Raw genomic sequence first — 18,217 nt, 5'->3', positions numbered from 1 at the left:
CATGAAAGACCCAGAGGACAAAGAAGTGTTTCTGAGTTAATTCATGCTTCACTAGATAACAGATCAAATATTTAGACCCTGACATTTGTCTATTGCTTGCATAAGTTGTGTCATCTTCCATGCTGATAAAAGGGTAATGATTCTTAATTCTTGTTTGTGTTATAAAACAAAAGCTGAACTGCATCTCTAAAGCGTTTAATGTTCCAATTAAATCACATGATGTTATAGCTAAACTCTTTTTTTCTTAGTTTATTTTAGAAATACAAGTACTTTGGCATGCTTGTTTCATTCTTTATTACTTTTTTTTACAGGAAATTGTTATTTTTGTGTTCAGGTCATTGTGACATTGAAAAATGCATTCCTGTGTGTATTTATCACTGTAGATTCCAGGAACAATTAGACCTCTCTGTTTTATCCTGCAAAAATAAATAAGATGCATTTGTCCTTTCAAAATAAAACAAAATAATTAAACCAAATCATCATGGCTATCAAATGTAGCTTATTGTTTCGCAGTACTAAATATGGTGTGACTCAGATGAATAAAAATTGGAAAAATGACAAACGTTTAATAGGCTTGTAGTCAAGTAACAATCATAATAACAATATAATTCTGTTTATCTGTGCTCCACCCAGAAATAGTTTGCAGACCGAAGATGAAATGATGCAATCAGAGGGAATAAAAACAAAAAGACAGACAAAAACAACAACAAATAAAGCACCACAGGGTGCATTTTCTGCAAATGAAGAAGCTTTAACCCTTGTGCCATCCTAGGCACTTTAACATTGGGAGTTGGGTCATCTAGACCCACTAGACAGTGCGCTAAACCTTTCTTCTTCAATGATTTGTGATCTTCACTGGTGTCCATGGATTATATGAAATCTTTCCACCTTTATCCACCTTTGTCATGGTAGGGAGAACATGTCAATGTAAGGGGGGGGTCATCTAAGATAGCACAAGGGTTAATCATTCCAAAATGTGAAAATAATATGATAGTTTTTAAGTATGTGAATCCTAATTTAAATATAAAATGTGTTTGTTTATAGCTATTTTTTATTTTAAATCGTTTTATTATTAAAATTATAGAATAAAACAGAAAAATGGAGCCTACCATCAGACAGACTTTTCTTTTGAAATATTGTATTTATTTAGTCCATGTGGTTCAATTCTCTACAGACATTTCTAATTTTATAATATCTGTGTGCAGCAGAGTTTCAGTTCCATATGGGCTACTCCGACATTATTTTTAGTACCTATGTAGATAGGTATATATATATATATATATATATATATATAGTGAAGTAAGTGGAAATAACTCAATTTAAAACAGAATGTGTTCACATTTTTTACTAAATGATGAAGAGATCTAGGGATAAGGTGGCTAATCTTAACAGATCCTCATAAAATCTAAAGCTACCGGTTATTCTTGAAACATAAATCAAAATTTTATTTCCAAAATAGTGACAATGACTGCCAGTCTCCTTAAAGCTGAACCAAAATGTTCAGTACAATTTGAGTTTTTTTCACCTTAAATGAAGTTTTTCTATTGTCAAGAGTTTGGAGCAAAACAAATTTGAATAATAATTTCTTCATTTTATTTGCAATTACTAGAAAAATGTGAATATATTCTATATCTGGTCTCATTTTGTAGTGTCCTGAATGCATCATTAAGAGCAACTTGAAGTCTTAATGATCTCATTATGTAATTTAAAAAAACAATAAAAAAAAGATCAAGCTTAGCTAAAGGCTGTCTGTGTACAACACACCAGTTGATTCAAAACTGGTTTGTTAAAGTTCAGTTAGAACAACCAGTTGTGTTTGATGACAACAAGATAATGTACAGTTGCCTTGGTAATGAAATCTGACAGGCTCAGGTCTTGTACAGGTGAATCAGATAACATTTTTAATAAAGTACAAGAAATTTCTGTTACTATGGTGAAAATGTAAACCAGGGAAAGAGGAATGGAGGAATCCGTTATGGAGGAATCGGGGAAAACATAAAACAAGTGGTTATTTCACCTTGTTTCCTTTTTGCAATCTGCAAGCTACATTTTTGTTTTTTGGCCAAAAACTGTTGTTGTTGTCAAAAACTGTAAGGTTATATGGTGAATTTCCTTTTTAGAAAAGTGAGTCTGTCTGGAGAGAGGTGCCTAATATGCAATCCCAAAACATAATTAAAAGCATAAAAAACATAAACACTATTTTTCATTTCTATTTTTTTTTGCTGCCAGTTAGTTTCTATGAGGAGAAGATACATTAAAAAATAATTTAGGGCAGTAACCGCGGAGGGAGTTAAAGCTCTATGAAAACTTGAGTTTTATTGCCATCTTTGAAACAGATGGGTGACGGGAACGGTGGTTGGGGTTCATCCGCTCCAACAGTCCCACCCATAACTCAGAGGTGAATTTCTGATTCACTCCTGCCGCTATCCAGAAACAGTGTAGATCAACAATAGATCGAAAGATGATCAGAGTGGGACTTTAAAAAGGGTATATTTTGCTTTGAGTATCTTGCAGCTGTTCTGTGCTTTTGTCATCATTACCACTTTGCGAGACTGTTTGTTATCTAATCAGGGCTCTATTTAAGACCTTCTATTGTTTTGTTCATGCCTAGGAGATATTTTTCTTCCCAAGTCAATAAAAATCTATGTTTAAAAAAAAAAAAGAAAAACTCAGTTTTTCCTTATGATTTGGTATAAACCTAAATGTATTGTGATAAAAGATCATATTGCAGAGTGCACTGCTGTAATTGAGGGAATACATTTTTTTTCTGTAAAGACCCAAAGGTATCATATGTTACTGTTTCATTTGACGCTGTCTTCCTTCTGCTTGCTTTTAGTACTTATGGGCTTAGCCAGTCAGCTCTCCCAGAGTAAGTTTGTAAGAGCTTAGTGGCTGTTTAATCCCACCAACGACATGGATTTCTGTCAAAGTAGCACTGAATTTGACAAATGACAGGAAGAAACTGGTGAGATTTTCTTCCGGGCTGAAATGTTGACTCACGACTCCTGAAAAATCCAGTCGCTAACTTCTTTCAAGCTTAAGGGACTTTTCTGAATAAATTAATCCTGAACATTCAGAGCAAACTTTTCCTCAAAGCAGCATGGCATCACCAGGAGTCTCCCTGATGCATTACAGTCTGGCATCATTGGGATGTTAAATTCAGAGCTAGCATGCTGCGCCTGGATTTTTCCAGTAGTTGTGGAAAGCCTTTTAAAGCTTTAATTTCTTCCCCCTCCCCCAAGAAACTGTTGATTTTCACTGATAGAGCTCTACCGGAGTCAGCTGTCTTATTTAAGTTCGTTCTTGACATGGTCAACCAAAGATTTATTACCTCATGTCATAGGCTATCTAAAAGTCTATTCCTGTTTAATGGGGCCACATTACCATAAACAATTATGCAAGGATTCCCCACACTCCCACCTCAGATCCCCCCTCTCTCTTTTTTATGAGAGGAGTGTGTCATGTGTTTGCATAAGGATGCAGCTTGTTCTATCACTTAAAATGAAAAACACAAATGACAAATGTAAAAAGTAGAATGATAAAAGAACTCATGAAGTAGAATTTTACATTTTTCTTGCAACCTTAACCCTTGTGCTATCCTATGACCCCACCATTACATTGACGTGTTCTCCCTATCATGACAAAGGTGGATAAAGGTGGAGAGGATTTTATGTAATCCATGGACACCAGTGAAGATCACAAATCATTGACGAAAAAAGGTTCAGACAACTGTCTAGTGGGTCTAGATGACCCAACTCCCAATGTTAAAGTGCCTAGGATAGCACAAGGGTTACATGAAACAAATGTGACATGAATAGAAATAAGTGGGTTGCTGTAAATAGATATTAGCAAATATTTCTATCTCTTAGTACATTTTTTAAAATTAGTCTAGTATAAAGACTAACTACTGTATCACCCTATATGTAGTATAAAAACTCGTATTTAGAGAAATATTGCAGAATAGTAACCTTCTTTATAACCTTCGTTATTATTATTATTATTATTATTCTTTGGTTTATTGTTGTTTTCTAGTTGATTAGTTTTCATATGATATTGTAAAATTAAAGCCTCTCTGAACACGGTGGCGGTCACAACTAACTGAGGCATTTCCTTGTTTCCCTTCTATGAAGTATTAGTATACATAAAGTGCCTGCATTTTGTTCCCAAATTTGAGGTTAATCAGAAAGTGTCAAATGTTGCAGTACCTCAAATGACCACTGGAGGCTGAGAATGTCTTTAATTCCCAGTGTACTGTATTACTAAATATATTACATTATTAATTCATTAATTATACTAGTAACAGTTATAGCCTATATGTTTTTTAAACGAACTTGTTTTCATTTTTGAGGACATTTTTTAAATCATTCATCTTTTTTAAGTTTTAACTTGTATGAGTTAACAACTCATTTCATTCATTATTTAATGACGTGTTCATTTGTTCAATTTTGTCAATTTTGCCTATTGGTTGTTGTAAGTAGGAGTTGTCTCAAATATTACCAAATTAACCTGTTTATGCCCCTGTTTGATTGTCCCACTGAGGCTTCCGTACTGAGGAAATTGTGTTTGGTAGTTTTATGCTAACTTGTCACTCCCAAAAGCTAACGATATGGCCGAATACGCACGCGTAAAATCTACCAAACTGGTTTTCAAAGGTTCCAACAAAGGGTAGGTTCTTTATTGTGTTGATAGTTTGGTTTTTAAGTTGTTTCCGTTATTAGTTGTTTGTAATTATTGCCGCCAGTTCCTATCTTTAGCTCTAGCAAAGGCTAAACACTCAACGCTATGCTAATCAAGTAGTTTTGTGTTACGCGTAATAAAAAAAACCTTACTATTCCTTTTTGATTTATGATGTTTTTTTATACATATATATATGATTTTTTTCACAAGTTTTTTAAGCTGAAAATAAGTTTACCAAATGCTTTTTGTTTACCCAGGCCGCATCGTAAACCTGGCTAACAGTGTTAGCATTTTGCTTCAGATCACTAACAGAGTTCTGCCTCTAACCCAAACACATTTTATTCATATTTATTTTTAGTAACTGCAAACAATTAATTACACAAGACTATATATTTTCGTTTTGGAACTTAGACAAGACACAACACACAGTTATACTATCAAATAGTTTGACTGCACATTTCTCTAAAAACATGAACTGTGCATTCTGACAAATATGATTGTGTTGTTATTTGGTTGTTTTTTTGTTTTGTTGTTTTTTGTCTGCCTTGTTAATAAAAGTGCTGATTACCATCATCATAATTTATTAAAAATAAACCTTATTTTTCCATGTTTTTCTTATCAGGAAAAAGAAGAAGAACAAAGATAAGAAGAAAAAAGCTGGAGATCAAGATGAAAAGCCTGATATTGTTGGTTCGTTTATGTAATGCATTTTAAATATTGCATCAACTGAACAAAGAAAAAGTACCTCAGAGTATTTGTAGTAGATATAAAAAAAGACTTGTCTAGAAAAAGTTTACTTTGTCTCCCCTAAATCATTTCCAGACTACATTTATTTTGAAAATTGGCTGATCTTATTTGCACGTATTAGTGCGACCAGCGCAAAAAGTGATGGAAATTCATGTAATATGTGCAGCCAGGATGCACATTGCTGCATTGCCCGCATGTATTTTAAGTGCATCCAAGATTGCTTTTTTTTGTTTGCCGGACATATTTAAACTCAAAGTTGAAGTCCTGTTATCTTTGATGCTCCTAGATGTATGAACTGTGTTCTTTGTATTTGATTCCTCCCCTGGAGGAGCGGTGAGCTGCAGAAACAGCGGCGCTCAGGAATCATTTGGTGGTTTAACCCTAACTGTAACCCTAACTTTAACCTTTCCTTTAGGTCCGTGCAGACAAGAAAAAAATTTATGGCTGGCTGCACGTATTTCGAAAATGACATGTGAATAGACACTTTCTTAAAGAAACTATCTGCCCACTTTTTAGATGTTTAGTCCAGATTCAACTGTCTTTTTTTTTAGACTTGAATAATGATCAGATAAAAGGAAAATGTTAAGTTAATACAAGAATAGTGTAATGTTTTTGACTTTGTGGTGCATTCATTCTTGTTAGCTTTCTGATTAACAGTCAGTAATTAATCATAACAATTTTAGGAAATTAGTCAATTCAAATTTGCTTAATGAATGCAAAACCAGTTTAATAAATGTTCATTTAATTATATTTGGTACGTTTATTTCCAATCCAATCAAAAATAAACCACTTGTGGGCTAGTTTTTAAAGTTAAAAGTCATAACTTTATTATTATTGGTGAGTTTCCTTTTTTTCCAGTTTAAACTACTTTACTAGATAAAGAATTCTTTAAGTGTAATCAAAAAAATTTTTTGGATTTCCAGCTTTTTGGAGCGTCGCCATTTGTTGACTGAAAGACTTGGTCGATAGATGATCAAGTCTTCAACCTTTTTTGCTATTCGCTCATCTTTTGTAACTTTTGTAATTTTTATAGGAAAGAGTAAATGTGTAGCATCTAAGCTTCACAAATTGTCTTTATGAACATTAAAATCTAGAAATATTGTGTTTGAAATTTGCAGTAGTAAATTATTGTTTATTATGTATATATATATATATATGTATTCTATGTATGTATGTATGTATGTATGTATATGTATGTATATGTATGTATATGTATGTATGTATGTATGTATGTATGTTTTTATGTATATATATATATATATGTATTCTATCCCTGACTCGAACATTTTTTCACTTTCACCAGCTGGTTGGTGGGTTGTCAGTTGCTTTGGAGAAATTACAGGAACAGTTGCCATAGAGATGCACAACAACTCGTATATACATGCCCTCGATACTGGACTCTTCACAGTTGGAGCACCGCACAACGGTAAGAAGAAAAACAGGCGTTGTGACACATTTGGCCAAATCAAATCTCGGCTTTGCTTTTTAGCCTTCGTTCTTGCCCCTCCCCTCCAATCACCTGACACACTTGTCTGATTCATGAAAAGCAAATATGATCCAGCGCATCTATCTAAATATTCACTATAATGTTTTAAAAATATAATTACATAAATTAAACACACAATAACAATAAAAAAAATTAAATCTATCATTTTTATACATGTTTTTTTGATCAAATAAAGTTCTTGAATCTTGTTTGAACATAGATTTTTGTTATGGTGAAATGAAGGTGTTTTTAGTTTCAGTCCCCCAAAAAGTTTATCCAGAGAGGAAAACGTAGAGTTGAGGTGGAGTAAACCCCGCATATAAACTATTTTTCTATTTTTTTGCCTCAAGCACTTTCAAGGGAGTGTTGCTCCTTTATGTAACCTGCCCTTAAAGATGGAAAGCCAAGAATTAATGTGATGAATCTTTACAGAGAACTCTGGAATTTGCTCGGGCCATATCCACGTACACTCCCTCAGTGGGCCCTTATCCATTGCGTGCTTTCAAGTTTGTCTCCAGGAGATAAACGAGGCTACAGGCTAGCAGTATAGAAAGGAAAGATTAGAGATTTTGTTTTTTTTCGCTCTCTTCACTGTATGTTCAGCCAGACTCCCCCTGACTGTTAGTCCTTTAGAAAACTGGGAAGCTGCTCCCACTCACCTGCAGGTCAGAGGAAGCCCCTGTGGAGATTACCACACAGAGCCGACCGGGTGACAGACTGACACTCTGAATATAATTAGCCTTTTGAAAGAGCACCTTCAGCCAACTTATACCTCTTCTGTATCCGTGCTTCTGCCATTAATACTTGATGTGATGCTGCATCTCTCACCACAGAATCCTAAAAGCTTCATTGAAAATGTCAACAAAAAAAAGTGACTCAAGGCCTGGTAGATGTGTGTTATCTAAGTTTAAGGAGGCGGCAGTATATATAAGGCATCTATTTGGAGAACATCCAACTGTTGCACTCGTTTATTTTGGCATTTATTGTGATGAATGCTTGACTGCTGAGCTTCAACCTGATGAAATCACGCAGTCTGCAGTTTTTGTATCAAAAATGTACAGCAGTGCCTGTGTATTCATTTAGTGTTAATGGGAAATGATGCATCATTTTTTTCCTAGCGGCAGATTTGCTGGATGTTTAATTTGTTGTTAAAAAATTCCAAATTCCAGCTGCAGCCGTAGACATATAATACATGTCTAGACAGGGAAATGGCCACTTTGGTCATTAGATATTTTATTGGGTTCACTGTTGAAAAATAAACAAAGTAAAAGTGCAGTTTTTCTGGATCAAACTAGTACTACAGTTCTATTTATCAACTAAAATGAGTTTTTTTCTATGTGATGTTCAAATCTCAATATCAGGAACATATATTAAGCATAGTTTTGTGTCATTTGTTTAATTTACAATAAATCTAACTTTTCTTACAGAGAATATGACATTTCTGTTTAATTTCCCTATTTGTTCTAAATTGAATTTGTTTCAAACATCTTAATGAATAGACTACTATCTGTGATAAAAAAAAAAAAAACTAATATTAGTCACATGTTACTACTAAGTAACAATAATAACTATAGTCCTTGCCGTCAGTGACTAATTTTACATGGTTAGGGGGGTCTTCAAATCCCAGACTTTTCTCATTTTTTCCTGCATACAAACACATATTTTATCCTTTCTCTTTTTAATCTTTTAGTTGGTAATACTCTTGACATCCAATAAGTGTCCCCAAACATTTTTGGTGACACCCAGAAATAATTTAAAATTCTTTCTTGCCTGTGGATACACAGTGGGGCAAAAAAGTATTTAGTCAGCCACCAATGGAGCCAGTTCTCCCACTTAAAAAGATGAGAGAGACCTGGAATTTCCATCCTAGGTAGACCTCAACTATGAGAGACAAAATGAGGAAAAGAATCCAAAAAATCACATTGTCTGATTTAAAAAAAAAAAAAAGTATTTATAAATTATGGTGGAAACGTTTTTGTGGCTTTGTTGTTTGTTATGATCACTGAGTTTTTTCCTCATTTAGTCTCACCATTGGTGGCTGACTAAATACCTTTTTGCCCCACCGTGTTTTCCTCTGGACCTGTTCTCAACATTATTACAGTCCCAACAGCACAAGACAGAAATAGTTTCTTTTTTTTTTTCCTTGTGAAAATCAACCCAAAAAAAAAGATTGGCCAAGGAAGCTGACATACAGTCCAGAACGAAAGCTTGGAGTAAAATAATTGGTTCTGATTGTCTTTTAATGGCCATTTTCATATTTTGTAGAGGATGAAGGACCAGACCCACCAGAACAGTTCACAGCGGTCAAGCTCTCCGACTCGCGGTGAGTCAAGTATTTATTTCTCAGCACTTTGAATTGGTTCTGCATCTTTAGTTGGCAATTTCTTCTGTAAAGGAGGGGCTTTTCTTTGAGATTGTTCCTTCCTATGCATTGATTTTAAACAAGACACATTTATATTTTTGTTCCAACTTTGTTAACTTGCAGATTCTTTGGTAAGTTAACAGAAATGCATCATCTTGCTGCTGTTGTTGTTGTAGGATAGCTTTAAAATCTGGATATGGAAAGTTCCTGGGCATCAACTCTGAGGGGTTGGTGATTGGGCGCTCTGATGCCATCGGCTCCAGGGAACAGTGGGAACCAGTCTTCGAGAATGTGAGCAACTCTTCAGATGTTCCTGCTCCCAGTCTGTGCTAAACACCTGTTCAGTGGTAATGGACAAGAAGGCTGTTTTATAGCAGCCATTTTGGGTTTTTGTCATCTTTAGTTGAAAGTCAACAGAGAATTTTCTACAAATGTTTTTCCTTTTCAAAGTCTTGTAACCAAACATTCATTCATTTCTTTAAAGAAAGCGTAAAATCTGTAGAAAAAGCAGGTTTGAGTTGTTTTTTAATTTATAACCAAAAGGAAAATGTCATCTAACTGTTAACTTAAATAAAAACAAGGACAGATTTACTAGAGGGGAGGGGCATATTGACAGAAAATGCCCCTTTTCTCCTAATTCTGCCTTCAGGTGACTCATTTTTGTATGAAATCATAACAAAGACAGCCTGATGTTTTGGTGTTCTCGTAGTCTCGTGTGCTTGTGAACCTCCCAGGTGCACAGTAGAGGAACATCTGGGAAAATCACCAAAACACCAAAAGGAGGACTAAAAAGCACGGCTAGTTTAGCGTAGCACTGTAACTTCTACTCGCCAAACAGAAAAAACTGCTCACAATTGGTGAGCAGCGGCTGTTCGTTTCAGCCCCTGCATTAAATCAAAAATCCTTCATTAAATCAAAGTTTTGTCCGGCGACTTCTTCACTCACAGACGGTGAATCTTCGCCAGGTACCAGCTCCTTTTGTGGCCCCTGAATTTAAAATATTAGTTAACAAAAAAAGATTCAAATTATTGCCATTTTGCACTTTAGTCTCTGAACTGCAGTTTTTAATTGTTAGGATAGCAAAAAGAATAGCAAACATTTGCAGCACATTGTTTATTACAAATAAAGTTTTGAGGAAATCAGAAATGAATTTTAGTTAAATTTATTTTTAAAAAAATTATTGAAATCCAACCCGCTCGCTTTGTGGTTCTTATTAACATGGGTCGTTGTATTTTTGCAGAATAAAACATTTAAAGAAACAATGACGGACATAAAAGCAATTATTACAGTATCACCACGTAACTAATTAAAGTACCAATATCAATTTATTATAATCTATATTTATTCTATTTAGGATTGTCACACAAGTTGAAATTCTTAAATGTGTCTATTTCTGCTTTTTAATGAAAACTGGCAAAGTCTTTCACAATAAACTCTGTAATTCTGGTGATTACCAGAATGTTTGTGCTTACAGATCATATTCATGGACTTGAATGAAGTTTCTATGGCAACCTCTATTACTACATATTTATGCTTTAATTAAATGTGGACATATTTTAGAGCTTTACAGATAATGCAGACTTTTTTTTATTGCTACGTTTATATAGCATCATTTATACTTAGCCTGACAGATTTAGTGATCGTAATAAACAACAAATATAGAAGGTATCTGCCTTTTCTTCATATTTTAAAGCTTTGTCACCAAGCTTCACTATTATTTTGGCGTCATGACGAACAGCTCTACTCCCATTTGTGTTGCGTTTCCTCCCTTATTCCGTCTTCTGTCCTTGTGCAGGGCAAAATGGCTCTCATGGCAGCAAATAGCTGTTTCATTTCCTACAGTGAAAGTGGAGACATTGAAGCCAACAGTAAGACGGCAGGGGACGGCGAGATGCTGAAGGTAATGTGTCGTTTGAATTCTACACAATCCCCAAACCTTGAAGCCTGCGGTCCCCAGAGTCCTGAGAGTCTGGGGGATTGTTTGTGACCTCGCTTTAGGAAAGTTCAGTGAATATTGTTATTTAATGAACAAACGTTCTGTCTTTTTTTCTCCCTCTCCAAGATCCGATCCAACACGGAACGACAGGTCAAGCGGAAGGATGACATTGCAGATGAAGATCGGGGGAATGTTAAATCCTGCGAGGTCAATTATGTGTGCGTATTCTCCTCTGTTTAGAGGCGTAACACTCATTATTCACAGGCAGCCCAATCAAAAAGTGAACAAACTGACATTGCAGTTTTTATCGTTTCTTATCTGTTTTATGCTTCGCTGACCAAACTTTTTGTGCTGCATTTAATGTGCAAAAAGGTCAATTTGAAATTCTCTCTCTTTTAAATGAGATGAGTCTATAGAGGATGCTGCCTTGATCCTTTTGTCTTCATGAATGCTGCATGCTGTGACCAGAATGCACAGTTTTCATTTAAAATCTCAGTAAGAAGGCTCTTGTCCTAAAGTCATATTGAACTGCTGCAGAGCACACAAACACGTTTTTTAATTCAGCCAGAATACGCTGATTCACGTTGATCACGACAAGGGTTGTAAAGTTACGGTTGTGAAGTGATGTAAACACAAAATCTGAACACTTTTGTTAATCTCGTATTTGAAAGGAGGGGGAGGGGTTGCTTTACACTAATAATCTCACCCACAACTCAGATGAAAATTTCTGCTGAACTACTGCCGCTCTGCAGAAACTATGTCCTAGAAAACTACTTAGGTTTGATGATTTTAGCTTAAAATGGCATAATCATAATTAAAGGCCCCTGCCAACACTTTTCCAACAGATCAAAAGATGATCGGAGTAAGAAAATTCCAACTGGAGCATGAAAATGCCTTTACCCGTTTAAAGGTTTCCTTTAATGTGCATTACTGTCACATTCATTGTTTTTTATAAAACAGAATAAAAAGCTGGTATTTAAAATTTCATAGAAAAATATGTCAATATCTAAATATTGGATTAATCTAGACAGTGTTACATGAATTACTATTTTTGAATGCTTTAAACTGAAATTTGATCTAATAAAGCTGCATCCATTTAATATTTTGATATATTAGCTAGTCAGCCCTGTTTTTGTCCATGTCTGTTACACGGAGTTTCATTTTTTTCCGTTTTTTTGGGACGATTTTATCTATATAGCCATTGTGCTCACAGAGCATCAGTAATGATACCAAATGCTTCTGCTAACTTTGATGTTTTACAACTTCTTAAGGGAAACGTTGCAGTCTTTTTTTAAATCAGCACTAAGGGATTTGATACAAATGGGAATTCTTCCCTGTTATTCTCATGTTGAGCCGGTCTGTAACGGCCAGATTGTGACAACCAAATTGCATGCATGAATGAGATCACGCCTTGCATCATCTGCCTCATCAATCGCAGACCTCAGAGGGGCAATAGATGGTGCAGTGTTAAGAGAAAGCAGGAGGCACCTCATTTCAGTTTACGATGCTGCGAGGGTTTTATGTGCAGCCTCTCTGTGTTCTATTAGGAAACAGGCAATATGTCTAAAGCTCTTTGTGTGTGGATGTTTTTGTTGATTTTTTTTTTCCTTGGCATGATTTGGTTTGTGTTCCTCCTCTATTATTTGTTTTGGATGAGTGCTGGGGAAATGGACTCATCATGCTGACATGTTGATAATGGCTGCCCTTGAGCTGGGGTCTTGATGTAGTGTTTAGCCTCCAAAACGCCTTTCAGGATGGAGTGCAATCTAGGAATCATAAAGCACAAGCTGGACACGGAGAGACTAAATATCCCAGAAGTTTCAGATAAAGGCCTTTGGGGTTTACTGCACTCTTTGTCATTAAAATGAGACATTTCCTAAAGTTTACTATAGATATCCCACCCAACACAGTGCTCGTCCCTTTATTAAGAAACCTATCAACATTTATTTAAAATATATATATGTATAAATTAGATCATATTCTTCTCATTATGTGCTGTAGCCACATTTGCATTCAGACCTTTTCAAGTTTAAAAAAACTTGAATAAGTAATTGTTGTACAAATTAAATTATTTGCAACTTCAAATATGAAAAGTCTACTGCAGTTGTGAATCATTCATGTGATCTCACTTTAATTCTTATCTGCAAAGACAGCTTGTTCATTTTAATATCTGAAGGAATCATTAAGTCATTTGTGGCGCTGTGGATTCATGTTACAGCCTTGTTTTGCTTTCTATTTAAGGAAAAAGTTTCAGAGTTTTCAAGACCGCCGGCTCAGGGTGAACGAGGAAGATGCCTCCACGTTAAAGAAAGCCAGACTGGATGGAAAGTTTCATGAAGCTTTGCTCGACAGGTATGAACACAAGAATGCTTTTGTTATTTCTGACTTTGAGGACCAATGCTTCCTTTACTGCATCAGAGTTTGGAGGGGGGAATTCAACTACTAGGAAGTCAGGGCTTTAACAAGTATCCGAATACTGGGATATTCACAATCGCTGATTTGTGATCTTTATAAATATAGTGGAGTGGAGTAAAAAAAAAAAAAAAACAGACTGTGTAATTATTGCTCTAAAATGCAGAATAATATTGGACTTTAATTACATTAACTAAATATACCAAATTGTTTCCGGAAGTAAATGAATCTTCAAAGTAAAGTGTCGGCGAAGGTTCTTCTTTTCAAAGTAAAAGTATCAAGTTTTTTTCTGAGATAAAGAAATGACACTTAAGTTCAGTTTTCTAAAAGAAAAGAAATTTTTTTTAAATATAGTCAGCGATTTAGATAAAAAAAAACTTTGAATATGAATGTAGAAAAATCTTGTGATCAATAATGTCTGGATGGTGGAGGAGCCGTACAGGAAAGCGTCTGCTAAATGCTCCTCTAAAGAGAGGAGGTTTTGGTTTTAGATCTAAAGAGGAGAAAAAGTCTGTTTAGAAACACGTCTGTTGATAACATGTTTAGATGAAAGGACTGTGAGGGATTCTAGTTAATGGTTTTTGTGTAGGTGTTGCTGTGTTCACATTTACCATCTTCTTGTCATCGATCTACTGGAACTGTAGTCAGAAAAACTTTGAGGATTGAAAACTTGGAAAACATTTGTTGTTAAAGGATATAAAGCAACAGTGATGTTTGTTTTGTTTTCTGCTGAAGTTAACCAGGAAAACAAATGTTGTGTGCCGTTAAAGGGATGAAAATCATTTCTTTCTTTCTAAATCTTTGTTTCTGTCTCTTATGTCTTGTTGAATCTGATCTCCTGTTTCAAATAAAGGTATAAAAAGTATTAAATGGATATTATTTTAATTTTCGTACTTCCTGGAAAAAAGACGAGCATACAGTAACCATTCAGACATATTTAGATTCAAAGCAAGAATTGTGGTTCATCTGTGTATCGTTGATCTTGATTCATGAATCGAATTGGATCAACACCTAAGTAATGATCCACAGCCCTAAACGAAATGTATCAGAAGCAAATATTTCACAAATCCAGTCTGTTGTTGTCTTTTAAGATGAAATAAGAGAAATAACTTCTTACCAGTGTAAGTAATTCTCTTATTTTACATGTTCTACTATAAAAGCAAAACCAAAAAACTTCTTAAATGAAGAAGAAAAATCTGGTTTCTTAAAGACCCAACTCAATGATAATGGTGTTTTTGGTGTCTTTAACATGTTCTTGTAGCATCGTTTTTATGATGGAGGACATATATGTAAAGAAAATGAACTTTAAAATAGCTTTCCTGAGTATTACTTGATTTAAACCATTGTGAATCAGGAGCAGACGTGAAAAAAAAGCTGTTTTAAAAAGCCTTTAATATACCAGGACAGCTGCAGTGAACCAACAGTCCATTCCTACTCCAACTGAGCAGTCATGGCCTCTACTCTATGTCTGCTCTCTCCTGGCTTCAGTCCTGAACATGGCGACCTTTCACCTTTTTGTTCAAACTCACCTTTCCTTTTGAAACAGGACTAAAAAGCTGCTTAATAAAAGGAGTGCAGATTTTAAAAAAAACAACAACATTTTGAATAGTGAATTAACCTGCCAGTAAACAAGACTAAGAAACACTAATGTGGTATTAATAAATATGTACAACAAATGTTCATCCAGAATTCATAAGATTCTCAAAAATAATTCCTTTAGTCAAAATGAAAGGATGTTCCTCTGTTCTATATCCTCTGCCTGATAATCCTGTTATTTAACCTGCTCTGTGAGAGCGCCTGATGCTCTGAGCTCCAGCATATACTACCAAAAATGAGCACACTCTTCAAATAAAACCCCAAACAAACAGGAACATTTGAAATTCAAAGGTTTTCAGCACTTGGAGGTTGAATTTGAATTGGATCTTGCTGCAGAAGTTGCTTTAATTTTAACAATAAGTTGAGTTACATATATGCAGTTGCGATTAATGTAAACTACCGTATATTATGCCTGAACATTACAGTTCAAATGTGTTTATAAACTAGAAAAGAAAAAAAATGACATAAGATGGTTTCTGCTTTTTCACTAAATCATAAAAATGACATGCTGGTGACAATGAATATTACTTTTCTATTTGTTCCCTAAAACACTGGTCTCCAACCATTTTCAGTTTAATGTCAGACAAGATTTTCACGGACCGGTCTGAGCGGGACCAACGTTTGCGTTTAATATATTGCTATATATTTAAAATATTGCTTTCTGAAAAACCTACTTTTTCAAATTCAAAGAAACTTAGCTTTAAAAAATCTGAAAACATTTTTTTTCCCAAATGACGACGATTCAGTGAAACAAAGTTGTTGATTTGTAGAAGTTGGTTCCGATTTGTAAATAATTCAATAAAATCAACTTTACTTTTTCCCCCCATAAAATACTATAATAACACTGAGAACTCAACCCAGTCTCAGATCATCTTTCTGGGCAAAAAGATTGATCATATTTAGTTTTTACATAAATCCTGCTTAACCGTCTATTTTTTAACACAGAGCAACGTTTCTGAACAGATGCCTGCACAAGTCCCCCTTTCCGTGGGAAAATTCCTAAATGTCCTTTTACAAGTTTCAACAAATCAGCAACTTTATTTGATCAAATCTTCATTCTCTGTAAAATGTTTGCAGCTGGAAGATTTTCCCATTAAGTGGATGCGAACAACCGGATGCTAACTTTAACCACGTCCAATTTGTAAATGATGGATAGATGAAGCAAAAATAAAATGACAGCATTGTCATAACACTGGTATTTTCTAAATAAAAATAATAAACATGAATCTATCGTGTCTGAAACTTTATCTGAAACATTTAAAAGTCAGTCGGCACAACAACTGTCTTAATAAATCCGTATTTGGAGGAAAACTCCTGGTTTTGTCTGTAAATAGCAGCTTTATTTTTCTTTGAAGTGGACGGCTCTTCTTCGGTTTCCTCACTGAATCTTTTCTCCCCAAATTTTACTTTTTTTTTTTTATTGTTAGGGTTTTGTTCGCTTCGGGCTCCTAATTTAACAATCCGAGCAGCTGCTTAAAGCTTAAAGACAGACAGATGTGTTGAACAGAATCCAGTTGTTTTCCAAAATAAAACTATCAAAAAAATAAACAAAACAGAAATAATTGAAGTTAGCGTATGCATTTTTTGTCCATCTGCGGCCCGGTACCAAGTTGGTACCACTGCCTTAAACCATTTGATTAGAAGGACATGGAGAAATCTCTATAAACTCCCACTCCAATCAAATTTTGATTTGTTGTAAAAGCGCTCCCAGCATTCTTTTCATTATAATGATGCAGTTCATCGGCTCTGATTTGAATAAAAAAAATACTCAGAAATGCAATTTTAATCTTTATTTCTATCAAAAATGTTCTCCATCGTGAGAAAATTCTACAGGAACATGTTAAAAGTACCAAAAGCTTTTAAGAAAATCGCATTGTTTGCCAGAAGAGAAGCAACAATGACTTTTGGTTTTGTTCCCTAACCTTTGCACAGTGTCACACTATGCCTTTGCCATTGTCCACTAGTCCAAACCCCAAGTTTGTATTTTCTTTGTGTATAAGGTTTTAAACTGAAAATGAAATATTAGTTTGAAGCATCTTAAAAATCCAAAAAATCCTCATCCATACATCCGTAGATAGCCTTGGTCAAATGCTAACCTTATAGCACTAATAGACATGATTATAAACGGATACAAAGAAAATTTGTGCTCAATTTATTTTCCTGATAAAGAAAAACACAGCTGTGTGACTTTAAATCAACACATTTTTTAAACTTAAATTAACACAATGTTTGGTCATGTGAGAGTTTAGCTTACAGCATACCACCTCATGTCATTCTAACACACACATGTTCTCTTTATTTTTACACCTTTTTTGATTTGCTCTCCTGCTGTGAGACTTTAGGAGCTTATTTCAGGATCCGGCACGACGTATAGATTTTATTTGTTTTATTGTCCTGATCCTTTCAACCTCAAACCTGAAAGAACATGCATTCTCTTTTTCCCCTGCAGGCGAGGATGTCACTCACATGTTCACTGAGTTTAACATGTGGTTTGTTTTTATTACAGGAGGAGCAAAATGAAAGCTGACAGGTACTGCAAATGAAGACTCATGGACTCCATCGGGTCTTTTTACCATCGGGATTTTGTGGAGGCTGATGTCTCAACACCATACTGCAGACAGATGTTTTGTCTTTGTATTTTTAATAAATGTTCCTGAACTTTAAGGAAGTTTGGAAGTGGCTGCTTGTTTTTTCTTCTCCTCGGCTCCGTTTTCATGTTTGGGTTAAGCTTTTCCAAGTTTCCTGTTACTTCGTGGGCTTTTTTGTGTAAATAATTAACCATGATGTGACTTTGCTCTGTGGTATTTGTCAGAGCGCTGGTGTGTATTTGAAATTCCTCTTTAACAGTTCTAAACTCGTCTTCATTAACTTATTCATCAATAATGAATTACACTAAAAGTGAAGCTGTGTGTGGGTGGTATTCAACGCTGCAGACCAACATGAAGCAGATTTATATTATGATGTAATTCTCACTTCAAGCTGTTTTAATGAGGATTAGGTT

The 18,217-nt window shown here is 34.9% G+C and overlaps 1 protein-coding gene across 1 annotated transcript; it reads left to right on the top strand.

Annotated features, from left to right (window-relative positions):
• The first annotated feature begins 4,523 nt into the window (after window positions 1-4,523).
• frg1 (FSHD region gene 1) lies at window positions 4,524-17,884 on the top strand. Its single transcript, XM_023957990.1, has 9 exons — window positions 4,524-4,665; window positions 5,300-5,367; window positions 6,728-6,850; window positions 9,176-9,233; window positions 9,449-9,563; window positions 11,068-11,172; window positions 11,335-11,426; window positions 13,450-13,560; window positions 17,723-17,884. The coding sequence occupies exons 1-9, from the start codon at window positions 4,607-4,609 to the stop codon at window positions 17,757-17,759; spliced, it is 768 nt and encodes a 255-aa protein (XP_023813758.1). The 5' UTR covers window positions 4,524-4,606; the 3' UTR covers window positions 17,760-17,884.
• The last annotated feature ends 333 nt before the right edge of the window (window positions 17,885-18,217 follow it).

Source organism: Oryzias latipes, chromosome 1 (assembly GCF_002234675.1).
Source record: "Oryzias latipes chromosome 1, ASM223467v1".
NCBI lineage: Eukaryota > Metazoa > Chordata > Actinopteri > Beloniformes > Adrianichthyidae > Oryzias > Oryzias latipes.
The sequence above is the reverse complement of the archived record's forward strand: the minus strand, read 5'-3'. Positions and strand labels throughout refer to the sequence as shown.